Here is a 27,941-nt window from a genome sequence, read left to right as displayed (position 1 = left end):
ATTTAAATCATCTCAGCACACACACACACACACACATTCCCTACTCCCAGCAGCTGCAGGCCTGCCATGATGGGGCAAAAGCCTCAGGCAGAAGTTCCAGCAGCTCATTCCAGCTGGGCTCCCACCACCCCTGCTGATTTCCTCAGACCCTCTTGCCCTCTCCTCCCCACATCCTTAGCCCCAGGAAAAAAGGCAGCAGAGATCCAGCAAATACTTCATTGGAGACACGCCAGACTCCACCTGCATCAACTGAGAATACCAGTCACTCCTGCCCCAGCCCCATCAGTCCTGTAATCCCCCTCCCAGCATAGCATGGCACAGCATGGCCAAGACGCTGCCTTGGGAAGGAGCCTGAGGCCAGAGTTGCTGAGCTGCTGGGAAGATCAACTGGAGACTCAGTTTCCCCAAGGTAGACTCCATTTCCTCAGGAATGATGCCATGTCCTGAGAGGGCTTTGTCTCCCTCAGAAGGAATCCAGGTCCTTATGAGGGCTCCATATCCCTAGGAAGGACTCCACACCCCTATGAGGGACTCCTTGGTCCTGAGGGGCTCTTGGGGCCTGCACGGGCTCCAGTCCTTAAGAAGGATCCATGGTTGCAGGAAGACTCCAGGCCTTCAGGAAGCACGCCAAGTCCGTAGAAGAGCTCCTTGTCTTTAAGAAACACTCCATGTTCTCAAGAAATACAACCTGTCTCTTATCCCTGGGTAGGTTCCACATTCCCAGAAAGGGCTCTCTGCCCCTAAGAAGGGTTCATGTTCCCCAAGGGCCAGGCCCAAAGTCCCTCTCAGCTGGCACAGATGCTGCTGACAGTGGCCCCTCCTGGGCCCACAAGGCCCAGCTCCTCCTGCTCATTGATGCACAGCTGGTAACCACAGCCCCGGGCCCGGGCTCCAGATGGGACCCGGTGGTCAGTCTTAGCTCGTGGGGGCAGCAAGAAGCCCACACTGCCAGCAATGAGCATATGCCAAATGCTGTGAATGTAGAAGTAGTTGTCTCGAGTCTCCACAAATGCATAGAGTAGGACAGCACTGCCTGCAATAAGGCTGCCTGGACACAGGTAGAAAAGCCAGCGGCGCCACGTGGGTGGGTAGCAGTGCCGGCGGCGGACGCTGCGTACTGTCTGGGGGAAGAAGAGAAGTGGGACTCAGGAATACAAGGCCTTGGAACCCAAGCCAGAACTAGTCATTCTCAGGCTTCCCCAGAGCCCTGGCTCAGATCTAAAGGCACCTGCCAAGACTGGTGTGGGTACCACGAATAGCACAATGATGATGACAGAGTCCAAGCCCATCTTAAATTGGGGACCAGATACTCAGGACCCTGTACCCAAGTCTTGCTGGGCCACCCCCCTCCCCAAACCCTCCCAACCTTACCCAGGCTGTGGCCAAGATCCCCAGGGCGAAGAGACTGGGTCCAAGCAGGTTCCAGAGTCCATGCCGGTCAAGCTGTAGAGCCATAGACAGCAGCATAGCCCCCAGCAAATACAGCACCTGGAGAAAGAGGACTCCAGGGGCTGGGCCGGGTTGGCAAGAGGTACTTGGCAATGCCCCCAGGGAGAGATTGGGAGTGAATTTCTTTTTTTTTTTTTTTGTTTTTTTGTTTTTTTTTTGGTGGGAGTGAATTTCAAGTTGGCCCTACAGTTGACCCCCAGGGCCCACTCTGGACTGACCTGCTTAACCACAGGCTGTAAACGAGCCATGGCAATGACAGTGACCCACACGGACATTAAGGAGCCCAGGAAATCACAGAACTGCAGCACATCGTAGTCCATGATGCAGAAAACCACAATGCCTGGCTGGTCACAAGCATGGTAAAACTGGAAGAAGAAATGACAAGCATTGAGAGAACTTGGGGCAATGGCCCAGGTCCATGAAACTGGAGACAGAGGCCACGAGGGTGGTGTGCTGCTGTCAGAAAAGCAGAGGTTAGAGGTCACAGACTGAGCAGAATCCAGAAATGCCTGACTCCCTGCTCCTGAGAAGAATGTGGTAGGGAGGCCTAGTCTGCCTCACAAACCATACGTAGCTGCCAGCCCTGACCCTGTCCTCACCCTCCTAATCTCCTCCCACACACATCATAGTGGCATGCTCATTCCCCCCATCACTTGACACTGCCCCCTCTTCATGTCTGGAAGAATAGATTGTTACAGTGATGGAAGAAAAAAATTAAAATGCTATAATGGGAAGGAAAAGGTCTTTGACCTATATAAACTTGACAAAAATCTACTAATTGGAGCTGATCTTGAGACATACTAGCAGATTTTATGGGATCAAAAAAGTTTCCTAAGATCCTGTCCCCTGCTAGGTTACCCTAGGTCCTCTGGGAGCCATGGCTCTGAGGGCATCTCGATAGCACAAACCAGCTGATGTAGTTGCCAGGGTTGGACTGGAATCATCGGGCTGAACTGATGCTGGGGCAAGAAAGCTAAGTGTTGGACCACCCAAAGGTGGCTTGGGAAGTGGCTTGATCCCTGACAGAAAGGATCCTTTAGGTACTTTCAACCTAGATCAATTTCTTCATCATTCTATTGAAAGGCAACCCTAAGTCACAAGGGCTCAGGAGTCTAAAAGAGAGGTGGCCTTACAGACCTCAGTGAAACAGGCAACCCGGACCTCCTGGGGCATATCCTTGGCTGTGGGTGGAAAGCAGGGCGATCTAACCCACCGCTGAGGAAACAGGTCACTGAGCAATATCACAGGTCATTTACTTCTGGCAGCCGCATTCTCTGTAACTTTGGGGAAGAATAGAAATGGAAGTACCGGATCTGGTCTCCTGTTTGGCTGCATTAGAGTTGAGAATGAGACAGTGGAGGTGAGGTCAGGAAAGGAGTTCAGGAAAAAGAAGCATCCTATCCTGAACTCAAATCACAAACCATGACACCCCAACCTTAATCAAACAGCATCCCCCTTAGAAGCAAGCAGGTGGGAAACTGAACCAAGTCTGTTGTGAAATGTAGCAGAATCCAGGCCCAGAGCAGAGCTGCCAACCACACAGTGGGAAAACAGACTCAAACGTTCTCTAGAGACAAAGGATGAGAATGAAATTGCTACGTTTCTTTGGAACTTGTTGAAGTTTACATCCAGTCATTCAAATTACAAAATTTGTAACTTTGATAAAGGGGAAAAGGTGAACAATGTAAGAACAGGGAGAAGCTAGGAGTTTAGAAAAAGAAAAAAATTAAAAAGAAAACAGGGATATTAATTGGCATTGGGAAACCTTGGGTTTGATTGCGTCAAATTTTCAAGTCTTAGTCTGGGTACCTCCCTGTATCTTCTGTCTTTCCCTTTGCTTTGGAGGTAAAGAATGCTGTCCCTTCAGAAAAGGGCTGCTTTGGAATGATCATGCTTTAAGTACTGCAAGCTTTTGAAATGGTTTGTAAGTTTAGCAACATGGCTCTGTCTTACATATTATTTTTTTTTGTCTTACATATTATTAAATTGAGAGCGTGAGCTCTTATTGGGAAATCTGAGAGACTTTTCATGGGAGTCTGCATCTGCATTAGAATTAGTATCTGAACACACCTAAAAGATTGATTTTTTTTTCAATTCCTTCTTTCTCTTGTATGTGCTGATTAATTGGGAGTTAATTTAGTTTCTAAGCAAATCGATATTTTGGTCTTTTGCTATTTTAGCTATTGGGTATTGATTATTCTCTACCTCTAAGACCAAATGTAAGTACCATGCTACTAAATTATTATTCAATACTATTTTCTGATTTGGATTTTATTCTAAAACATTAATTTTACATTTCAGTCTTCACCAAGCTTGCTCCATCTGCCTGAGTTTCAAGTATATAAAAGGAAATGCCCAAACATTTCTGGAAGAGGGACTTGTAATAAATTCTTCCATCTCAGATAAGACAAGATATATACCTGAAGAAAAGCAAAGCTAAATCACCTAATATTGAAGACACATATAAGGGAATAATTAATTGAAGGCTGATTTTTCTCCTAGGAATTTCTCTGCAATGAAAAAGGAGTAGTGGCTAATGGAGAGACTGTCTCCAGAGTAGAGTAGTTTGAGGAAAAATCATCACATGAGTATTCGATGACTGATTATTCTCCAAGCATACTAAAAAGTCAGAGAGACTTTTAAGGTAGTAGAAAACCTACAGGAGTTAAATTAAAATTGCAGTGTGAACAAGATGATGCAACTTTCACCAATCCTGATCTATGATTACTGCTGAATGTCTAAAAACAACATTGGTAAAGTCCATCACTGACCCCTTGATGGGGCACAATTCACTAGGGAAGCCAACTCACAACCTGCGTCAGCTTACTTCACTGAAACTCCTCAACCTTGAGAAGACAGCATCTTGTCATCATATATTCTGGATATATATTTGTTCCCTCTACCTGCAGTGTTTCCACTTGCCTTATTATTCATGGAGCAGAATCCACAGTTCATTGCCATGGCGCCCCAATTATTACCATCTTTAACCAGGAGATACAATTTATAGTAAACAAAGTGAATCATTCATCACTATAGAATTCACTGGTATAAATGTATTATCTATCACCCAGGATCAACCAGCTGAACAAAACACTAGAATGGCCTACTAAAGGCTTAGTTATGGTATCGCCTGGGAGACTCTATTGTGTAAGTCTGGAATACTGTCCTAAATGTTTGGTGCAGTTTGTGCTCAGTAAGCTTTAGTCATCTTATACTTTATGCCATGTATGTTCATGAGAGAATATCCCTACACTAATAAACTTTCCTCAAGGAAGGAAGGAAGGAAGGAAGGAAGGAAGGAAGGAAGGAGACTTGCAGTATTGATCCACTTGCAGGATTCTTGATTCACTGAAATTACAGGCTAATTTTCACATTTTCATATATATATAATTTTCCTTTGTCAACGGCAATAAAAAAAAGTCACGGAAATAACACGGAAAGATTGAGAAATTTAAGAAAAGAAATTTAGACTACAAACTGGCTTCTGTTAATATAATTCTCATCTAATTTGACACCCCCTTCAGCGTTGGACATTTGTGAGGAAATTTTTGAAAATTAACCTAAATTTTTTTCTGTGAGATTTTATATTTTTTATAACATAACTATATAGTTCATCTAATGCTTCAAAATGGAGTATCCAGGCACTACAGAACTGGAAATGCAAATACATTCACTTCATGCAGTGACTGGAATATTTGCACTTAGGATATAATGGAACTTACTGCTATTCTTTTATTTTCTGCCTCCTTTTCCTCTTGGAAAAAGTCATGGGATTTTGCCAAGGGCCACTAAGAATTACTTTCAAGGTATGAGGAACAGAAGAGGTATGATAAGGCAGGCTTGTAACCAAGATGTCCACAATCAGCAAGGAAGGCCCTAGAGGCCTCAGGTCAGCTCTTAGGGGAACAGATTAGAAGAATTCAACTAGCACTGGGAAAGATTCACAGCTTGAACTGCATGGGTTAGAGCTGTACAACTGCAATGTTTGCTGTATTTCCCTCGATGACTTCTTGTATTTGTTATACAATATAGCTCAATGATTGCATGTAGGAAATCTAGAGTCAGGCTGAGTGAGAATTCTGCTTCTACCACTCATGTTACACCTCAAGGTACTTAAATTGTCCTCATCTGCATAAAGGGATGATGATGATATAAGTACCTATCTATTACTCTAGTGGTACTGTGAGGACTTGATTAGCAGTGTTGACACACCAGATGTTATGCTGTTTCCATTATCTGAATTGGTCTGGCTATACACAAAATCAAGTGCTGGATCTGTGACCTGTTTTTCTGTTAACATACCTTACATATTATATAACATATGTTGCATTTTAAATATTTTACACATTTACACTTTATACTCTTGAAGAACAAACCTACCCCCATGCCCTGGATAGGAATCAATGTCCTACTCCCAGGTGTAGACTCTCCTGGCTTTGAAGACAGGGAAGAAGACAATCCTGTATGTCCTGGTACTGTTATCTGCAATATAACCAGTGGGTCCTTAAAAGTAGACTGTTGAGGAATGAAATAAGTCTAAACTAAATAAAGAATGGGTAAGGAAAAGTAATGGGGAACCTGCCCAGGAAAACTGGATGACCAGCAGCTGTACATTTTGGCCCATATGGGAAAAGAAGAGGAGTTAGAGCAAGACTTCAGGCAACACAGTAGAGTCAGTATCTTTTCCTTGATCTTTTGCATATTATCCTATTTTTTTCTTTTTTAAATAAGCCCCACACCCAACATGGGCTTGAACTCACAAGCCCGAGATTGGGGGTCACCTGCTATACTGACTGAGCCAGCCAGGCACTCTGCTCATTATCCTATTTAAGAAAGTGGAAGCTCTGTATGTGATGTCAGTCACTGCAGGCTCCCCTGGTGTTCCAATGGGGGGAAAAGGTGTTTTCTTTCAAGGACAATTTGCCATTGTATCCAGAATATAAGGAGTCATCTAGTTCTAAACACTCTGGAGCCAACACCGGGATGCTTGAGCAAAGTACAGGAGAATGAACACACTCTCCCCACATCTTCCAGGCTCCTGATACACTAGCTACTGTTACTGATTGTGAATCCAATTAGATCTGCATGCAGCCAAGAGTGGGCTGGTGGAACAGCTGTTGCTAGAGGATTTGGTGAGCAACAGTATAAAGGGCATCTGGCAGTTAAAAAGAGAGAGAGAGAGAGAATGAGAAACAGTGTCTACTATAAAAATAGAATGAGGCACTGTCAGAGAAGGTCTAAAAAGGGGGGCAGCCAAGCAAAATTGGGAGTGTGCTCTTCTCACCCAGCTGAAGAGGAGAAGGTCTCTCTACACAGCATAGTTATAGCCTCCTCTTCCTCACCTGTGCATGCTCATCCTTGAGGACCCTACAACATGCCCCTCAGTTTCAGGACATTCACCCCCTACCTTTCTGCTAAATGATAAGTAGGGCTTTTGTAATTTGGACATATGTCTGATCTATTAATGCTGAACAAAAGGGAAGCACATATTGGTTTCTGTGATATTCTTGTCACCAAGACATGAGGAAAGTCTGAATCCATCTGAGATTTTTGCAGTGCTCACAGAAAGGCACTGTATGTCACAAGATGCCAAGAGCCCAAAGATGAGCTGAAAAGATCCCTAGATAAAATATCTCAGGGGGAACGTCTACATGGAGGCTAAATCTCATTAACAGACTCACTTCTCTACGTTTTCCTTATACTGTTTATGATGCTTTCTGGTAAGATGAACTTTTCTGATTATTGAGGAGTGCAAAAACACAGACAGGGGACTGTGGACATTCTGTAATGGGAGGGGAAGGATTTAAAACTATTAAATCTTCATCAAAACATGTTCCTTTGAACTGGAATTTTATATCACACTGCCACTTCCCATGACGTCTCAGGACATACCTGAGTCTACATAATTTCTTAGGATCCCAAGAGCCAGAATGTTCTATAAATTACCCAGTTATAGAGATCCTCTGTCTTCAAAAAGTTCCCATGAGAAATCAAGGAGGCCATGGTGACTGAATGGGGAGTACCTTTTCACACCATAAGAAAGAACAAGCTAAAGATATAGAAGTGTCCAGTGCAATGAAGACCATGAGCACAGTATAGCTAGCCCTCGTATCATGAGAGATGAAAGTGAAGACTCCATATAGAGACATGGGAGAAAGTGCAGATCTCTCGTCACCATACAGAAGAGAAAAGGTGAAGCTGCAGACACCATTCCATACTGTAGAACAGCCAAGTGTATTATGGTAAAGGTCCCCATGGACAGCTGGAGACCACACACTATTTCTAATGGCTGTTGGTTATTTCAAGTTACAAAAAGCCTTGTTCATTTATCCTGATGTGCCTTGCAAAAATTACCATATCCTAGTGCACCATGCCGCAACACTGCTGTGGAAGACACCGTGAAGAGGAGACATCCTCATATAATGAATGTGTAGACATCCCCAAACCCATGGAAAACACGGTGGAAATGCAGACCCTCACCCATCACCATGAATAAGGATTCAATGAAGACAGAGATGCACCGCATACCGTGGAGAAGAACATGGTGAAGGTGTAGACAGCAGCTTCCAGCACATATCGGCTCCGAATGGCCAGGACCACGGGTGGTAAAAACATGAGATTGCTCAAGCAGAGCAGTAACGTGGACAGCAGCTGGAATCCGTAGGTGAGTGCATCTGCACTGTCGGTGCAGCCCCAGCCCCTCCACCCTGCGAGTGGGGAGGGCACAAGGTGGAAGAGGGCCCAAGGCAGCCACAGGTTCCCCACTCCTGCTGGTGGCCTCGTGCCAGGCCCTACACCACGGCCAGTGAAGGGTGGTCTCACCCTGGCTCCGCCCTCCCAGTCTCTCCAAACCCATCCTCAATTCAAAGAGCCACCGCCCATCCAGGCCGCCCCCTCCAACCCTTAAAGCCCACCTGGCTCCTCGCCTGCCCAGCCCGCTCACCGGCCTTGCACTCGCAGGCAGCGTACAGGTAGTTGTGCGTGCGCAGCAGCTTGCACTGGCCGTAGGGCCCGCAGTCGTCCACGCAAGGGGACAGGAAAGTGCGCAGCCGCACCTCTGCCGTGGCGTTCCGGCACCGCACGTACCTGCGCATACACCGGGCTGTCAGCTGGGCTCAGGCCCTATATGTGTGTCCCGGTCCGCCCTGCACCACCGCGCCCCACCCCCCATCCCGCTCACCGAGGCCCCACCCCACACAGGGAGCGCAGGGTCAGGAACCAGGTCCCAGTCTGTGGGAAAGGGATTCGCAGCCTGGCCACTCTGGAAGTGGCACTGACGGAGAGGAGGAAGCCAGCCAGGGACTCTTAGGGGAGAAGGGAGAAGAGGGGTTATCAGTGAGAGAGGGGAGGATCAGTGTGGGGTCAAGACCTAAAGAACCTTCACCCACCTGACCCCACTTCCCCAGCCCATCCTTCCTCCATATCATCCCCCAATACCCCCAGCCCCAGGCTGCTTCCCCCATTCCTCACCCCCACCTTTAGAACAGGTCACTGCTGCATCTCCCAGGCTCAAGGGCACCTCGTGAGTCAGGCATCCAAACACTGTCACATTTTCCTGGAGCAGGGAGCTCTGGGGAGGGCAGGTATGAAGATGAGGCTGTCACACCCTCCAGGCCCTGGCACCACCCCCACCAGGGGCCCCCCAGACTTCTACACCGGTTAACCCCTCTCCAGAAACCTGGGCTCCTCTGGGAGCTCACCGGATATCCCATTCCTGCAAATACTCTCTACTCCAAAGCACACTTTTCTCTCTCTCCCTCTTTCTCTTTCTCCCTCTCTCATCTCCATTCTTAGAAAAACTGGAGAACACCAGATCCTCCACAGCAGAGATATTTCAAAGACTGATGAGAAGGCAAGGCCCAGTTCTAAATGTTGTCTTTGAGCAGAATTGTTTAAACTCTGTCCAGACAAGAGAACACCCTGTTTCAGCCCAATCTAGCTTACTGGAAGGAGTGTCAGGGGGGCTGTTGCTGGATGTAGAAGCTAGTTGTGAACAAAGAAAACTAAGGTTTTCAATCATTTTCACTTGGGTCTGAAGGCAGGAGGAGTGTAAAGAAATGTACTCTTCCTCAGGTGAAATGATCCTAGGTATTAAAGGTAACAGAATGCCTGGGGGGTTAATGTAGCAACCTGTCTGGGATTTAAAGAAACCAGATATCCACAGAAGTAAATGTAAGGCGTGTCTACAAGAATAAAAGTAATGGAATGCTATAAGCTCACCTCATTCAAGGAGTTAAGGTAGCTTATTAAATGTGTATGATAGAATAAAATAAATGCATGAGGGAAATTTAAAAGTCAAGATAGAAAAATAAAGTCCTTCCCTAGATATATGTGAGGCATATATTTGATGCTGACTTCCAAGCAACCAAAGCAAAAAAGGAAACATAATGAGTTACCAGATTTTATCTTATGAGTCCATAAGATAAATTTAATTAGAGTCTCAGGAAAAGAACACCATCTAAAGGGGTGGTTCTCTGGAAAATTCTCATCAAAGCAGCTCTGTGTTCTGTCATGCATCCTGTCCTTAACCACAGAGTGAATTTCATACAACTTGCTTATAACTTCCCTCAATGCAAACCTGGGTAATATACCAAAGCATTATTCCATAAAAGTCATTCTAGTGGGAAGCCAAAGGAAAAAAATGTCCTCCAGGTATGCAGTTCTCTGATCCAAATGTTCAGACCTTGATTCCAAGAGAAAAAATCAAAATACAGACAACAAAAAGAAATAAGAGGTATTCAAATTGGTAAAGAAGAAGTCAAACTCTCCCTCTTCGCAGAAGACATGATACTGTACATAGAAAACCCAAAGACTCCACCCCAGATTACTAGAACTCATACAGCAATTCGGCCATGTGGCAGGATACAAAAAGCCCAGAAATCGGTGGCATTTCTATACACTAACAATGAGACTGAAGAAAGAGAAATTAAGGAGTCAATCTTATTTACAATTCCACCCAAAAGCATAAGATACGTAGGAATAAACCTAACCAAAGAGGTAAAGGATCTATGCCCTAAAAACTACAGAACACTTCTGAAAGAAATTGAGGAAGACACAAAGAGATGGAAAAACATTGCATGCTCATGGATTGGAAGAATTAATATTGTGAAAATGTCTATGCTACCCAGGGCAATTTACATGTTCAATGCAATCCCTATCAAAATACCATGGACTTTCTTCAGAGAGTTGGAACAAATCATCTTAAGATTTGTGTGGAATCAGAAAAGACCCCAAATAGCCAGGGGAATATTGAAAAAGAAAACCAGAGCCGGGGGCATCACAATGCTGGATTTCAAGTTGTACTACAAAGCTGTGATCATCAAGACAGTGTGGTACTGGCACAAAAACAAACACATAGATCAATGGAACAGAATAAAGAATCCAGAAATAGGCCTTCAACTCTATGGTCAACTAATCTTTGACAAAGCAGGAAAGACTATCCACTGGAAAAAGGACAGTCTCTTCAATAAATGGTGCTGGGAAAATTGGACAGCCACGTGCAGAAGAATGAAACTAGACCATTCTCTTACACCATACACAAAGATACACTCAAAAGGGATGAAAGATCTAAATGTCAGACAAGAATCCATCAAAATCCTAGAGGAGAACACAGGCAACACCCTTTTGAACTTGTCCACAGCAACTTCTTGCAAGATACATCTATGAAGGCAAGGGAAACAAAAGCAAAAATGAATTATTGGACGTAATCAAGATAAAAAGCTTCTGCACAGCACAAGAAACAGTCAACAAAACTAAAAGACAACCTACAGAATGTGAGAAGATATTTGCAAATGACATATCAGATAAAGGGCTAGTACCCAAGATCTATAAAGAACTTATTAAACTCAACAGCAAAGAAACAAATCAGCCAATCCAATCATGAAATGGGCAAAAGACATAAACAAAAATTTCACCAAAGAAGACATACACATAGCCAACAAGGACATGAGAAAATGCTCTGCATCACTGGCCATTAGGGAAATACAAATCAAAACCACAATGAGATACCACCTCACACCAGTGAGAATGGGGAAAATTAACAAGACAGGAAACAACAAATGTTGGAGAGGATGTGGAGAAAGGGGAACCCTCCTGCACTGTTGGTGGGAATGTGAACTGGGATAGCCCCTCTGGAAAACTGTGTGGAGGTTCCTCAAAGAGTTAAAAATAGAGCTACCCTACGACCCAGCAATTGCACTGGTGGGGATTTACCGCAAAGATACAGATGCAGTGAAAAGCCAAGACACCTGCACCCCAATGTTTATAGCAGCAATGTCCACAATAGCCAAACTGTGGAAGGAGCCTCGGTGTCTATTGAAAGATGAATGGATAAAAAAATAAAAAAAAGAATGGATAAAGAAGATGTGGTCTATATATACAATGAAATATTACTCAGCCATTAGAAATGACGAATACCCACCATTTGCTTCAATGTGGATGGAATTGGAGGGTATTATGCTGAGCAAAGTAGGTCAATCGGAGAAGACAAACATTATATGGTCTCATTCATACAGGGAATATAAAAAATAGTGAAAGGGATTATAGGGGAAAGGAGAGAAAATGAGTGGGAAATATCAGAGAGGAAGACAGAACATGAGAGACTCCTAATTCGGGGATCCCTGGGTGGCTCAGCGGTTTGGCGCCTGCCTTTGGCCCGGGGTGCAATCCTGGAGTCCCGGGATCGAGTCCCACGTCGGGCTCCTGGCATGGAGCCTGCTTCTCCCTCTCCCTGTGTCTCTGCCTCTCTCTCTCTCTCTCTCTCTGTCTATCATAAATAAATAAATAAATCTAAAAAAAAAAAAAGAGAGAGAGAGAGAGACTCCTAACTCTGGGAAACGAACAAGGGATTGTGGAAGGGGAGGAGAGTGGGGGGATGGGGTGACTGGGTGATAGGCACTGAGGGGGGCACTTGACGGGATGAGCACCGGGTGTTATACTATATGTTGGCAAATCGAACTCCAATAAAAAAAAAAAAAAGTGTTTTCACTACTTTGTCCTGGGGGGAAAAAAATCAAAATACTCAGAGGGAAAAATCAGAGTAGATGAACCAATATGTTTTTCAGAATAAATATAGTGGGCTGTTTGGGGTATATAACAAATGTCATGGCATGCAAATGGGTATAATATAAGCAGATAAATTTAGAGAGGGACAAGGTGAAAGGTTACAGGGGGGTTGGGCCTCTACTCTTAAGATACTGAGGAAAAACAAGTATGGGTGGTACTGGTCTCTGAAACGGGCTCTTTAGTTACAATGTCAAATCAAGACCTCACTGACAGCCCAAAGGCAATAAGAGCCACAGAGAATTTAATTGTGAAAATAAGAAATGTTTTTGTGAAAAAAAAAAAAAAAAAAAAAAAAAAAAAAAAAAAAAAAAAGAAATGTTTTTGTGTTTAAGAATCTGCTCTGTCCTGACCAACAGGAAGACTTGAAAAGTTCTGAGCCGTAAGTCCTCTAAAAGACCACATCTAACCACAAACCTGGTCTCAGGATGGCTGATAGGAAAATGGGCCTGCCCCCCCCAGAACTGGGGAATAGTAGAGTTAAAAGAATTGCTGGCTGGGGTAACAGTACATAAATTACTGGATCAATGCCAGCCCAAGACAGTCACTAATGGTTCTGCCCTAAGCCCACTGTTAATTAATGCTAAAAATAATTACTAAGAGTTACAGAAGGCTGGCTTTTCAAGTGTGTGAATTACATAAAGCAAGGAAGACTCAAAGCCCGAACTAGTATTAGGCAGTGGCTCAAAGATGGACTTAAATTCTTTCATTCAAATTAAACAGCTCACTGCAAAAATGTGAGGTGGGAATTGGCAGCATTTCACATGAACCAGGCTCAGGGCACAAAAACCTATGTGTCCCTTAGTTACAAGTAGATCAACACAGAGACTAATGCAAAAAGAAAAAAAAAAAAAAAAAAAACGAAACGACACACAGTTTTAGGTCTTCGATTTTCCAAAGCTTTTACATGTGATCCTATTATTTTTATAATAAAAAAGTAAATGCATACCAACTGGTTTGAAGAAAAAGAAAAAAGGAAGACCCAGAAATCTTAGTTCACCACAGCCCCAGATGATCCCGTGGGGTGATGTGGCAGCTCAAAGGGGGAACTTGACCTCAGGCTGCAGAAACACTGACTGCCACCCTGATCAGACCCCCTTGTATCACTTATCTCAGAGCCACTATGACCAGAGGAGAGGGCAGAGGATGGGGGGAGGTCTAATATGCTGAAGTTGTTCAGCTTGGGGGAGATGAGGGGCATCTGCAGGGCTGTCAAACAGGATAGGAATGTAACAACCGTACCACACCAATATGAGATGTAAAATAAGAGGGAGAACTGTGCAGCAGAAGAGGGAATATGGGAACTCCTTGTATTTTCTGTCCAATTTCTCTGTAAGCTTAAAATTGCTCTGAAAAATCAAGTCTATTAACTTAAAAAAAGAGAAGGACAGAGATAGATTTACTGGATGTAGCTTCTGGGGCAAAACAAAGATTGGTGGGTAGAAATTATGGAGGCAGATTTTCATGGACTGTCAGGACTGCCTTTAGCAATCAGAGCTGTCTAAATATGGACTCTATGACCTCAAGAGGGAGTGAACTCCCTATCACAGGAGATATGCAAGAACATGGACACTTGCCATAGAGGCCCTTAAGAGGTAGAAGGTTAGCCTATAAAATGGATAACTGAGCCCACTCTGAGTTGGATTGGCTAACCTAGCCTACCCGTAGCATACAGAGGCAAAACTCAGGGGAATGTTTGTTGATCAGACTTGGGCTGAGACATTGTCCCTAATCACAAAGTGGGCCAAAAGCGACCCAGATGTGCTTCCAGAAGGAGGTAAGAACCCGCACACCCCTGACATCTTCTCCTTCAAGTTCCCCTCCAGAGCAACCTCCCCACTTTCCACCAAGAGTACCACATTGAGCTGGAGCTCCAAGCTGAGGACACCTCCGCTGTCCAGCACTGGTAGCAGCCTCAGGGCAAACACTGCAGGGCGTTCAGGCGGTAGGGCCACACTGGGGCCAAAGAAGATGTAGAAGTGGACGGAGAAGGTGTCCAGCTCATTGCGCAGTGTTGGGCGCACTGGCCAGCAGTGCTCTGGTGGGGATGTGGCCCCAGGCCCCTCCGCAGAGGCCCCCAGGGATGGCGGCTCTGGGGGCAGTGGCTGGTTGCCCAGGGACTGGGGCATGTTCATGGCAGCTCCAGGGACGAGGACACGGGACAGGCTGGGCTGTGGGCACTCTGTGGGCAGAGGAAATCAGTGCTGGGGCCTGCCACTCTCACAAATCCTGCAGCCTCACCACAAACCAGATCTGAGCCAGACAGGAATGAGCAAAGGGTAGGGAGTGATGAGAACTAGAATCCAATGTCCTTGGAAGTATGGGGCATCCAGGGTCACAGGATAGGGCCCAAGGGACTCCTAGAGGTCACAGCCAATAGGATGTCAGGGAGTCAAGGTCATCTCTCCCTCCCCAAAGGCAGTGAAGACACTGCTGAAACAGATGATGGGCCCTCCCACTGATCTGCATGGGCTTTGGCAAGGATAGCGTCCTGGCACCTGGGAAACTGAAAGAGAAATTAAATCAAGGATAGTAAGGTGGTCCCTTAGTTAGCCCCAGTCAGGTGCAAAAAATTATCTAAAGGCCTTCCAATGAATCAAAACTTCAGGTGGAAGGGCTTTAGGGCGTGTGAAGGAGCCTGGATGGGGTTGGGGAGATTATAGGGACGTGGCAAAGGGTCAATGAACACAACCACCATGACTGCCTCTTCTCAGCCACAGAAGTTGACCCAGGCTGAGTGGCCAAGGTGGATGTGGGCCTTCTGACCTTGCAACCGCACACACAGCTGGAAGCGGATGGTCCTGCCAGGACCCCGGGATGGTATCTCCACACGCACGTAGACCCAGTGCCCCCAGGGGGGCAGTGCCAGCTCCAGCTGGCATACTGAGGCACCTCCACAGGACACAGAGCTTGAGTTGTGCAGAGGTGGGGCCTTGGGACGTAGGCGCAATGTCAGTGGGCAGGCCAACACCCCACGGCTCCCCACACATACCAGCTGTGCTGAAACCCTGTAAGTAAAGCTGGGCACAAAGACCCTGGGCAGAGGGAAGGTGGGGGTAAAAAAAAGACAGGTGAGAGGGTGAGAAGGACCCCAGAATAAGGAAAATACATTTGTGTCCCCCAGAAGGACAGGGGAGACAGGCAATCAGGATGCCTTTCTGCTTCCTTCCCTCTGTGCTAGGAGGGAGGTAGGCTGGGGTCCAAACCACCCTGGAGGCTCTGGGGGCTCCAGCAGCCCAAGTTGGCCAGCAGGAAAGTAGGAACAGGTAGATAGGCAGAGAAGCCAAAAGAACCCTGTTCCCTGTTTGAGGCCAGGGAAGGAAGAGGGCAAGAGTCAGATTTGGGGAAGTATTCAACTTACTTGTACAGCGCTGAGCGATTGTGAGCGGAGAGAGTTTGCTCTGAGGGACGGCCAGGCACCAGCACAGCAACATCCAGCAAACGGCGGACAATCAGCTGCGGCTGAAGAAGGTACTGACACTCATCCTGGAGACCCTAAGACAAAAGCAGGAGTGGTGGGAGGGGAGAGACAGCAAGGGTGCTACTGAAGCAAGGAAAACAGAATCTGCTGAAGGATGGGGGACAAAGCTCCTCTGGCCTCTTGCTTCCAGGGCTAGAACTGAGGTCTTTCTAAGCTCTGGGTCCCTCCTGCCTGTTCTCCACCTCTGTCTTTCCTAGGTGCGTGGAATCTGCTATGATCCACAGCACTGGCTAAGGTCTGGGGACTCACACCCAGGCCTTCCTAACTATCAGGCCTATGCCTCCTCTATGCTAATCCCTAGTCCTGAGCACTTCCTAACAACCCCTCAAGGTCATTTCAAACCACCCCATTTCCACTCTGGCTCTCTTTTGGGGTTAGAAAGTTCCTTGAGGCCGCTAGTCCAAACCCACCCAGCCCACTAATCTGAATCTCTAAATTCCTTTATTCCCTACTGAGCCCTCCCAAGGGACTCTGCTTGTCCAGCCTCTGCTTTAACACCACGGGGAAAGGCCACTCTACCTCCTAGGCAATCTCCAGAGCGTAAGCAACTTGAAAATGGAAACCTTGTCTTATGCTATTTTTGCTCCCCCCGACATGGAGCCTAATGTAAAGTGCATAGATGAATATCTGCTGAATAAATGGGTGAACAAATGAATCAACACAGGTACGGGTAGCTCTGATGTTTATGAAGCCAAAGCCTGTTCTCTGTCTCCCCTCCCATTGCTCTGCCACAGGGGACCCACAAATACATCTGCTCCTTCTGAATCAGGCTGGGTTTCTTCCATTACTGGACACAACAGCCACATCTAAGCTGCTCTTCTGGATGAGGTCCCTGACCCTTGTTGACTCAGTTCACACCACCCCAGCACGTACGGCCTCCCTACTCTTCGGCAGGCAGAAGAGTCCCTTCGTTCTGGTCCCTCCTCTGCAGCATCTGCAGCTACCTAAGCCTTCCGGACCCAGCAGGTCAGAGGAGGACAGGGCTCCTGGTGAGGCTTCTCTGTTCTTCTGGACAAATGGCCTTATGCCGGCCCAAGAAACTGGAGGCCACTTGTTTACATATGTGGTTATTCTGACCGAGACAAACCTCTAAACTTCATCCTGACAAAAGTTCCAGGCTCTGACATCCCACTGAGCTCCATACCATGGAACAAGCCAGCCAAGGCACTGACTTCCAGTAAAGCTTCCTGAGGCTGGAAGGAGGCCTTGATGATGCCAGGCCAGAAGACCTCACTACCCCCTGCCTGGAATCCTTCTGTGCCCTTTTGCATCACTGCATCCCAATGCCTAGCACACCAACTGGCAAATACCAGGTGCTAAAAAATGTCTGTTGAGTTAAAGAAGGGTGTCAAAAAGAGGATCCTTTCAGAGAGCTCAACATACCTAGTTGCTCAGAGACCTCCATCTCTGATACCCAAAGCAGATGTCCTTCTTTGGTGTCAAACCCTAAGGACCAGAAATACTAACACAAGTCATCTCATCAATCCCACTTCCTGAGGCAAGAATCACCACTACAATAACCTTGCAGCGAGCAAGCCCCTAAGGTGGGAGCTCACATGCAGGAAGTGGCCCATTTCCTTGCTGGATGGACAATCCAGGGGAAAGAAACACTTTACTTCACATCTTTTGTGCTGTTAGCTGAACTGAAGAAGGATCAGTGGACATGACCTCAATGGTTAAAATGTGCTCCTTCCTCAAACTATAATGTTCATATCTAATGCTTCTCCCTTTTGCAGGTTCAATCAGTAGATAGCAGGGAAAGTGCAGAGATGCAGCAGCCTTCACCCTGTGATAGGATCAGAGAAAGGGCGCTGGAGGCCAGGTCTGCAGGAGCTGCCAAGGCATAAGCCAAGTGAGAGAGTCCAAATTGAGCCAACATCAGCAGTCATGTAAGGAACAGGGCCAAAGCAAGGACACTTGAGAAACCAGGAGGGTCAATATAAGAAGTAGAATGGGAACCAGTCTGAAAGGAGCTGGGGACAATGGCCTTTGACTGGACCCTAGACTGTCCTAGTATGCCTGGGCTGAGTTTCCTAAGGAAGGCCTTAGCAGCGTGGCCAGTGCCAGACTCTGGATAGGGCTTTTGGACTAAGATGCCCAAAGACACTTGCCTTTCCCTGTAGGAATATCCCAGTACCCAGCACAGCCCCTGGCCTGCAGTCAGTCAGCACCAATCAACACAGAAGAGTGCTGGACAGACTGTAGGGGGCAAGAGTGGGAGCAGAGAGATGACTGGGAGGTTACTGTGGCAGTCCAGGAGAAAGCTCATGGAAGGTGTGCTCAGAATGGGAAGAGAGAAGCAGATACATTCAGAGCACACTTTAGTTTAGAAGTAGAGATAACAAGACTTTATGGACTAGTTCTAGAGAAATAAAGGGAAAAGAAGAATTAAGTATGACACCTAAATTTGGTGCTTAAGCAAATGGTGAATGACAGTGCCATCGACTGAGAAGACTAGAGAGAAGAGGCTTGGGCTGGGAGAAGTAAGTGGGAATCAAAGAGATTTTCACTTTTGGCTTTGCTTTGATTTATACACACTAAGTTTGAGACATTTCTTGGACATCCAATCAGAGACACCAAGTAAACAGTTAAATATAAAGTGTGAGATTCAAAGAAATTAGGACTCACAGAATACACTTGGAAGGCATAATCTAGAGGTGGTATTCAAAACTAGAGACACCTAGCAAGAGAATGGAGAAGTAAAAAAGGAACTGTCTCAGGACCAAGCACTGGGGTCCCACAATATGCATCAAGCAGAGACACTAAGAAAGGAGACAGAGGAGTAAGTGGGGGGCAGAAGGAATATCAGGACAGTTCCATAAAGTCACAAAGGCCATGAGGAGAAAGTGTTTCAAGAAGGAAAGAATAATAGAAGGAACTAGTTAACAGCTAGTTACTACTTAACTCTGGAGAGGGGAAATGGGGACTGGAAGGAGTGAGGGTAAGAAGACTTACTTTTCACTGTATGCCTTTTGTACCTTTCGAATGTTGTGCCAGGTGCATATATTACCTATTCGAAACACAAATATAGTAATTTAGAAGGAGAAGGAAGAGCAGAATGAGCACTGTTAGTAGAGTTTAATATCTTCAAGTTGAGATACAGAGCAACCCTTGGTCTAGTTTGTGGATTCAGTCAAATCCTTTCTTCTCTACAATCTGCTTCGTTGCTTTCCTTATTCTTGTTTTCATTATTTTACCTGCTTTTGTTTACTTTCAGATTTTGGAGCTGGCAAGAGGAAGCATATGCTCCAGACATTTGGAAAACTTTCCCCTAATGAGCCATGTGGTGCCAGATGTTACCTATAATCCAAAGGCCAGTCCCTCAGGGCAGACTGGGCACCACAGAATGAATACATGCTCCAAGACAGAGAAGCCAAGATGATGGAGGGCAGTGGGCAGGAAAGAAGAGGTTGACAGGAAAAGGGGAGAAATGAAAGGAGAAGTGAGATCAGTTTGGGACACTATGAATTTGAGAAGATGGCAGAACAATAAAAATTGACAATGCCCCCCCACTATGGCTCTGTGCTGGGTGCTAGGAATACAGTAGTGAATGGCAGACATAGAAGTTCACAGACATATGGGGCCAGAGCTCAGGAGAGTGGCCTGGACCAGATAAGTCACTTTCCTTTTACAGCTTTTTAAGGGTCCCAATCACTCTCAGGATAAATTTCAAACTTCTAGGTCTTTCATAATCTGGCCTCTGCTCACTCCTTCCACTCCTTTACCCAGTCCAACAAACATTCCACACTGAACAGCTTCAGTTCTCCCTTCTACACATTAGCCCATGCTACTCCCACCACCTGGAATGCATTTCCTTGCTTTTTTTTTAAGATTTTATTTATTTATTCATGAGAGACACACACAGAGACAGAGAGAGAAAGAGAGAGAGAGAGAGAGAGGCAGAGACATAGGCAGAGGGAGAAGCAGGCTCCATGCAGGGAGCCCAACGTGGGACTCAATCCTGGGACTCTAGATCACACCCTGGGCTGAAGGTAGGCACTAAACCACTGAGCCACCCAGGGATCCCCCTTTTCCTTGCTTTTTCAACATCAGGCCTCACTTCCTGTTTCTTAAAACCACCTCTACCATACTACCACGCTGAGTTAGCCATCTCTCCTCTGTTCTCTTAAAACATCTCCTGTATCTCACTAATATATATCTTATTTATCTGTATCCCTCACACCCAATCCAAGGTCTGGGACAAAGCAGGTGCCCAAGGACTAAGGTCTAAAGAGAAGTCTGAGCTCATCCCCAAAGCTGAGAGGGCCCTAGAAACAGTGCTGCCTTCTATGGTTGGGACTGTTCAATACCCACTTAAGGCCAAGCCTCACAGGAAGTCATACCAATACAATGGTATGAGGAGAAAGCAAGTCAATATGGAAGCCTAGAGGAATGCTCTGGACATCACCCATAGGCTGGAGTCTAGGGAATTAACCAGAGAACTTAAGAATCCTTAAAGGCCCATTTAAGATTCCAAAAGATAATCAAACTCTTAGAGGAACCATAAGGATGATCCTTGCCCATTCCTCACCGCCCAGCCTCTAGAAGAGGCCTTAACTAAACACCTACATGTCTCATGGTATCCAGGTCTGCTGTCATTCGCAGGCAAGGTATAACTGTGTCCCCTGGTTTCTAATATTGCCATACCTCAGGAGTTCTGCCAGCTAGCCCTTCAACTTGCAGTTCCAAGTCCCCAGACTCCACTTGCTACATCTAGATGTAAATGGCTATGTCAAAGCTTGTTCTGATCTCTCCTAACCAGGCTTTGCCTCCTATAATCTCAATCCAGGCCTAGGGCCCCCAGTTCCTCCTGCTCATCCAGAAAGGTTTTTGGATAACTAGAGCAGGGCTTCAGAAGGATGTTCTCTGTCAGTTCTCACAAAAAGAATCAAGGATCAATGTTACAACCAGGAATGGGCTCTTTGGGATTTGATCAAAGACCTAAGGCATTCCTTGGAATAGAATAATCCTTAGTTCTGTAAGAGTCAAGATCTACCTAGAACCCAGAGCATTTCTGGGTGAGTTCCCAACATGCTGTCATCCACAGAGCTCCCAGACCTTGACAGGAAGTCCTCTGGTACAGCCCTCTCAGGAAAAACAGGCCTATTACTGAGGCCTCAAGATGCAACCTGAGCCATAGTTCCCATTTCTGACAATAGCAGTGTCAGTGCACTTGTGCCTGTACAATTTTCAACTCATTCCAAAGCATCATAATACCTTCTCTGAACACTGAGCTATATAGTAGGAGGAAGAGAGGCAAGTCTGGTACCAGTTACAGAGCTGCTGTCCTCAAGGAATTCAGCTTAGAGAGAGAAATCTGAGTCAAATTTTCACTTGACTAGAAATTTCTGTCCCTTTCAATTCTCAGTGGTCAAGTCCCACCAGCTTTCATGTTCTTCAGCATCCTGTTCTTTAAATCCTTGCCCTGTGTATGCTCAATCCTTCACCCTTACCATTGGCCCCACACACATGGCCATCCCACTCTGCCAACAGTCAGCTCATCATACCCTCCCTTCCTGCCAGTGGACAAGAGTGAGACAACTATAGATCCTCTCACTACAATGAAGAAATCTGGCCTGTATCTGGAAGGGCAGGAAAACTTTGTGGAATTTCTTACCCTTCCAAACCAGAATGGAGAAGCATCCTTTGAACTTCAGACTTTAAAAACTTCTATTCTATTAACTCAGTGCCGACATTTGGAGAAAAAGGAAGCAAGAGTTGGGATGGACACCAGCTGCCCAAGGCATCCTTTTGGAGGAAATAGAAAGGGCTTCTCTGCCCCCAAGTGTTCTCCTATGGTCTTCCAGAGGGAGTTAGGGAGCTGAAATCATGGTGGAAAAGGAATATTTTCTCCCATATGGATCAACAACTGGGCTGGAGGCTATGAGAGCCTATACGGCTATTATCGATCAAGATGTAGAATAAGACCAGTTCTGGGTTTGTGCAGCAGCATATGACCAGTCCCTAGATGGCTTCTGATCACCTTGAATAACCCTTGCACTTTCTAATAGGGACACTACTCCACAGAGCCAGGGCCTGTGACCGATTCCAGACCTGGCACTTTCCCTTCAGCTTACCTGGACCCACTATGTCCATCTAGGGCTCTACAGATCATGACCTTGGGCCCAAGGTGAACTGCTGGCCTCTAGCTACGCCCCACCCTAGCCACCCTTATGCTGTTGCCCACCCTGGCACAAAGCTGGTCTTCTAGGTAGCCTGTGGGGGAATTCAGCAGACACAGAGAAGCAGTTTGGCCCCTCCTACCCTGGGCAGCATCAACCCACCTTGACAGAGATGTGGCCGTGGGCTTGGGGAAGGTGAGCAGCCAAGAACCAGTCCCCAGGTAAGGGGCTGCTGACGTTAAAGATGCCTGAGGTGCGGTTGGGCAGTGTCCAGCTGAGGGTCAGTGAGAAAACCCCAGGCACAGCCGTGTCCCCTGGGAAGTGTGTGTGCAGGGGATTGATGACAGGGGGTGCCCCGGACCGGAAATACCTGGGGGACCAGAATGAGGAGAGGAAGGCAACAGGCAATGGGATGGGAGATGGGAAATGGGGAAAAGAAAGAACTGTCACTCATCGCCAATAACACAGTCCATTCCCTATATCGATACATACAGCAAAGTGGTTCCACGTCAAGGAGTCAGGACATAGAGTAAAAGGTCAGCTCAGGCTCTCACACAGTCAAACAGTAGTCAGGAGACAAAGGTCTTGTTACTCACTCAGTCACACACTTCAGTCTGGACACAGGAGAGAGGTCAAGGCCAGGAGGTCAGTTTAGATACTCATAGAGTCATACTCTCTGCAAAGTGCTCTGGGGTCGGAGGGGGTGGTCAGGATGTTAACATGGACACTCACACAGTCACACTCTGGTCTGGGCAGTGGTCCCCAAAGGTGCCCCCCTGCTCCTTGAAGATGATGAGGTTCCAAACAGCCAGGAATGTGTCCTCGGGAACATGGAAGTGGAAGAGCTCAGTGCTGGCAAAGGAGCGGAAGGGACTCAGCTTGCGGGGTGAGCACGTGGAGTAGTCAGTCAGGAAGAGGCCTCCTGGGGAGCAGGCAAGAGAGAAAGGAGCAGGGTAGGACACAGGGCATTTCCGTTAAGCAGCAGGAACACCAGTCTTCCTCACCAATAGTAGCAACTCAACAAATATTCTCCTCTGAGCCAGGAGCTAACTCTCATGCTGCCCTAGCCATCATCTGCTTCACTCCTTATAATGACCTTGGGAAAAATGACCTGTTTTTACAGATATGGAAACTGAGGCTCAAACCTAGACCAAGCTGAGGATTCAAACCTAGCTCTATCTACATCCCAAAGAAGGACACTTTATATGACCTCACTGTCCCTCACTGGGGAGCCATTGTTCTCTTAGCAAGCTTCACAAAACAGAGGTGTGAATGGTATGTGTTGTGAGAGGAAGAGGGGGAACATGGGCTCCTTGGCAACTGAGCAGGCTAGAACTCCACCTGTGGAGCTTGGGAGTCAGTAATGAACTGTGTAGCTTCCTTGTTTATTTTCTTCCCCTTTCTGTTCCCCTGTGGTCCCAGGAGCAGTAAAAACCTCAGAAGCTTCACAAAAGCTGTCTGTGTACTGGCTCAGGGCAGGGGGGAGGAGGGGGAAAGTGTGGTAAGGATGCAAGGGGCCTGCTTGGGTGGCAGAGGCAAGAACAGGAGCTGGTAGGCCACCATGAGAACTCCCAGGAGAGGAGGGGAGTCATCAATCCCTCTAGGATTCAGAATGAACACCAGAGGGCGTTTCCCCAGAAGAAAGCCCAGCGAGGCACTCCATTGGTGACCCAGTGGAATCTCAAACCACTTGGAAGTATTTACACTTGGGGTTAGGGGGACTGGTCATCTCTAACTGAAGTGCCAAGATACAAGATACCCGATCATTGTTGTTTGGGGCAGAGCCAAGGTAAACAAAAAAGTCGGGTGTCAGCAGTTCTCAGGCAAATGCATGGGCACTGGGACTGCTGTGACAGGGGAAATTACCCAGTAGTTCAGCTGCATAGAAGAGTGTCCCTGATGAAAGCAAAGTTCCAGAGAATCTGGCTGCTCTGGAGACTTAAAATCAGCCCTAGAGAAGCACAGAAGGATGCTCCCAGGACAGATGAGGAGGTTAGGAACTCCAGCAGCTTCGGGACAGAGCAGGGAATAGAGGGGAGACCCTAGAGGGGAGCTTACAGCAAAATAGGAAATACCCACAGGGCTTACCTAGTCTGACCATCTCCCTTCCAGAAATGGGAGCTATAACTCCAAGATGAGGTATTTGAAATTACAGAGAAAGAGGCATCTGGGAAAGGGAGGCTGCTGAAGGAAGAAACAGAGGTAAGGAAGGCGTCACGGAAATTCAAGGTCACCCTGCAAGGAGCTGCCCTAAATATGTAGAGACCACTGGCCCTAGACTGGCCTCTGCACATCTTCAAAGGCCATGGTTACACCCAAGGACTAGTCAATCCAGTTCAGACCACATGATCAGTCTCAACTGTCAGCAAGGAAGACCTGCCACCTTGCAAGCTGAGCAATGATAACAGGAAGGCAGCAAGCCAAGAGCTGAATAGCCTGGCTACTATTGTTTACACAAAAGTGGAGCTCTCCAGCACCATCTGCTGGGGTTAGGGGAGGGCTTCTCCCCAAAGCTGGTACCAGGGATGGGTCATCAGATGGGCCACTGCTATTATTAGGAAGAAATGTTGGCCAGGCCCCCTAACCTGGCCAGTTAACCAGTGCAGACCCTCAGAAAACTGGTGGTGAAAAGCAGCTAATAACTTTTGGGAAACAATGGATAAGTATAAAGTAAAAAGTACAAGTACAAAATACCTTGTGACTCAAAGGAACGTGGCATGGCCTGGAGCATTGGGAAAATGGTTAAGGCACACGAAAAGTGGCCAGGACTACAAAGATAACAGAAGGGGCTGGTGGGAAGAGGGAGTGAGCAGCAACTGGACATGGTGGGAGGAACCTAGAAGTTCTGAGGGCAGATGCTTGAGAAAAGTGTCCATAGCCCCATTCTCTCCAAGCTTTGCTCTGGCATTTCACCATGGCCTGCAGAGCTGTGTCCCAGAGGAAGCATGAGTAAAGCTCTACTCAAGCTCAGAGGTACCTGTCCTGGATGCTCCATACTTCCAAATGAAGCTAGGGCAATTCTCTATCACCATCTGAAACACACACACACACACACATACACACACGGACACATGCAAATACACATATAAGCAAAGGCTGGCCCTGCTAGGGATAGCATTAGGTAGAACAAAAGGTCACTTCCTGGAATGGCAAGGCACACCTAGACTATGCAACTATAGTCAGTTGAGCCCAAGGAAAAGAACCAAGGATTGGAGTAGGACCAGAAGACCCAGGAGGTACCTTCCATTCCTGAAATGAGATGGAAGCCAACAATAAGCATGTATTAAGACTATGCTATGTACTATGATGGGCTATGATGGTCCTGTGACACTGCCAGCCTCTCCTCAGGTGACACCTGTCACCACCACTAGGTCACAGAGCACCCCTACAGGCCAGGCCACAGTTGCCAAGGCAGTAATTATTAACAAAACAATAGCCTTTTGGAGGGCCTATTCAGAGCTCTTTTCCAACTTCATTACAATTCTTGCCAAAGCACCTGAACCTGCTTCTGGACAATCACCGTTTAATCTACATCTTTCTACAGTTCTGTGGCTGTCACCCTCTTCTCCTAGGCACCCCATGCTTGCTTAATGAGCTAAAGCACAAAGAAGCCAAGGTGGCAGGGATAGAAGCTATGAATTGGGCTCAACAGTATGGATTCTCCTTCACCTAAACTGAAAACCTGGCCTGGCTACTACCTCCACTGAGTGCCTAATTTGCCAGCAGCAGTAGGCAACATTGAGCCCCTCTATAGTTCCTTCCTTCAAAGAGTCAGGCTAGGGGCACATGGATTACTTCTATATGTTGTGGAGAGCACCAAACACTGCCTTCAACAAAGAAATCCATTTGGAAGGTGATACTTCAGTGACCTGTCTATAGGAGGAGCAAGGAGAGCTAAAGAGGAACATGTGTGGGCCACAACATGTACTCTCCCCCTCACAATAACATCGGCACTCAGAGGACACAAAGGCTCACATGAACACCACAGAAGATACTAACACACAAGCATGTATGCACAGTACACATGACCAGCTTTCGCAGACCCCTCTGGTACACAAACACATTAAGTGCCCAGATGCCAGGGAACATACACATAGAGCTTGAATATTTCTGCAGGGGCATGACCTTTGGCATGTATTGATCTCCTCAAGCCTGTACACTGAACTACACCCCCAAAGCTCACTGAAACCCAACTCCCACCCCAGATGCTCTGCCACTAATGCCAAAGACTCTCTTAGGCACATCTCCATCCTATCTAGAGTGCCACCCACCAGAGGGGGCTGGGGCTGACGCTGTGAAGACCACAGTCATCTCCTTAAAATGGGGCCAACTTTATGGCATATCTCCTACAGTGAGCCCCCCGCCTGCTGCTCCCACATTCCACCCATTAAGAAGTTGGACTCACCCCCCTCTACGAATCACTTCCTCCCTGGCTGGTGGTCCTAGGCTGACAACTGGCAAATGAGGAAGAGTTTGTGGATTAAGCCCCCTTGTGGGCAGACAGGGGAGACGACAGGTTGTGCTTAAGTCTCTCAACTGGCTCTATTTTCCTGCTAGGTATTATGTTGCAGTGAAGAAAAAAACAAAAAGACACTAATATGAGATAGGAATTAGGAAACTTTTTCTGGCCCCAGTACCACCATTTACAAGCTGTATGACCTTGGGAAAACTGCCCTCCAACTGAGCCTCAGTTTCCCCATCTATAAAGTGGCCTCTGTATTTCAAGACTGCTCTAAAAGTGACAGGAATTATTCCTAAGCAAATCAAACTTATCTAGATTCATTACAAGAAGAAAACTCATTATAATGGCAACTAACCCATGTTCATATGTTTACTACATGTGGTTCTCAAAACTGTTTCCTTAACCCTGTTTTAATGCATGCTCAATATCTCAAAGTTTAGGCCAGATCTTCCCACACTGGACTAGAGGCTCTCTGGTGTAGGGTCACATCTCCCCCATCAAACTTCCCTTGCAGAAGAAGTTTCCAAGTTTTCTTCCTTGGAAAAGCAATAGTCAAAGCAGAGTCAGATTGACACCAGGAAAGAAAACCTTGGCATCCTGGGGACTATCAGGCACGTGCTGAGCCTCAAGCTCAAAACTTCCTCTCTCCTGACCCTCCCAACTTCTCTCAGTTGTGTGAGATGAGACCTCTCTCCTCCCTTTTTCTCCCCACTTCTTCCCCAGTGATGCAGTTGCCCAGGTCCCACCTCTCCTGAATCCCTCCAGTCCATCCCTCCCTGCCAGAACCCCATATCCCTGCTTCAGTGCTTCCTGCTTCTGCACTCACCAGCCCCCGGACCAAGGACAGAGAACAGCAACAGCAGCAATAAGGCTGGAGGCAGCTGGAGCCCAGACCTGAGTCGAGGCTGGGAGAGGGGCAGGGTATGAGAGAGAGGGGTAGGTAGTGGGAGAGACTTGGGTAAACACAGAGATGAGGGCAAAGGATGAGATAATGGGCACCGGGGCTTAAACAAGGGCAGGGAATGGGATGGAAGGAGGGGCTGTAACGGGGACTGGGGCAAGGGCAGGGTTTGGGCCCCGGGTTTAAGCAAATACTGGGCATGGGGCTGGGACAGGGGTTGGACTGGGATTTGTGAAAGGAGGTGGAACAAGGGCAGAGGAGGGGTCCGGGGCCAGGGCAGGCACGGGGACTGGGACAGGAGGGGGGGCCTGGGTTGGGACCTGGATCTGGGCATTCGCTGGGACCCAGGTCCGGGCTGGGGCCGATTTGGGAAGCGGGGCGAGGGCGGGGCTGGGGTCCAAGGGCTGGATGAGGATAGGACGAGAGGCCGGGACAAGGGCTGGGCCATGGCCCAGGGCGGGGGCG

General features: G+C 47.0%; 1 protein-coding gene across 5 annotated transcripts; it reads right to left on the bottom strand.

The window, feature by feature from the left end:
- Window positions 1-202: 202 nt before the first annotated feature.
- TMEM8B (transmembrane protein 8B) lies at window positions 203-27,939 on the bottom strand. Of its 5 annotated transcripts, none has more exons than XM_038552791.1 (14): window positions 27,402-27,939; window positions 22,846-23,035; window positions 22,276-22,483; window positions 15,872-16,005; window positions 15,277-15,545; window positions 14,367-14,692; window positions 8,926-9,019; window positions 8,630-8,753; window positions 8,393-8,535; window positions 7,978-8,156; window positions 5,830-5,931; window positions 1,668-1,814; window positions 1,372-1,488; window positions 203-1,121 (listed from the first exon to the last, which is right to left on the bottom strand). In XM_038552791.1, the coding sequence occupies exons 1-14, from the start codon at window positions 27,922-27,924 to the stop codon at window positions 786-788; spliced, it is 2,892 nt and encodes a 963-aa protein (XP_038408719.1). In that variant the 5' UTR covers window positions 27,925-27,939; the 3' UTR covers window positions 203-785. The 5 variants fall into 5 exon arrangements, with proteins under 5 accessions (XP_038408719.1, XP_038408718.1, XP_038408721.1 ...); XM_038552790.1 differs by having other exon boundaries at window positions 203-1,117; XM_038552793.1 differs by lacking the exon at window positions 5,830-5,931.
- Window positions 27,940-27,941: the final 2 nt, after the last annotated feature.

The sequence above is a fragment of the Canis lupus genome, chromosome 11, assembly GCF_011100685.1.
Source record: "Canis lupus familiaris isolate Mischka breed German Shepherd chromosome 11, alternate assembly UU_Cfam_GSD_1.0, whole genome shotgun sequence".
NCBI lineage: Eukaryota > Metazoa > Chordata > Mammalia > Carnivora > Canidae > Canis > Canis lupus.
The sequence above is the reverse complement of the archived record's forward strand: the minus strand, read 5'-3'. Positions and strand labels throughout refer to the sequence as shown.

Coding starts and splice junctions, on each gene's coding strand:
- TMEM8B (XM_038552790.1), bottom strand. CDS start 27,924: ATGGCCCAGCCCTTGTCCCGGCCTCTCGTCCTATCCTCATCCAGCCCT. Junction 8,754..8,925: donor AGCAGTGACCTGTTCTAAAG/GTGGGGGTGAGG, acceptor TTCTCCCCTAAG/AGTCCCTGGCTGGCTTCCTC. Junction 8,157..8,392: donor TGCCTGCGAGTGCAAGGCCG/GTGAGCGGGCTG, acceptor CCCCACTCGCAG/GGTGGAGGGGCTGGGGCTGC.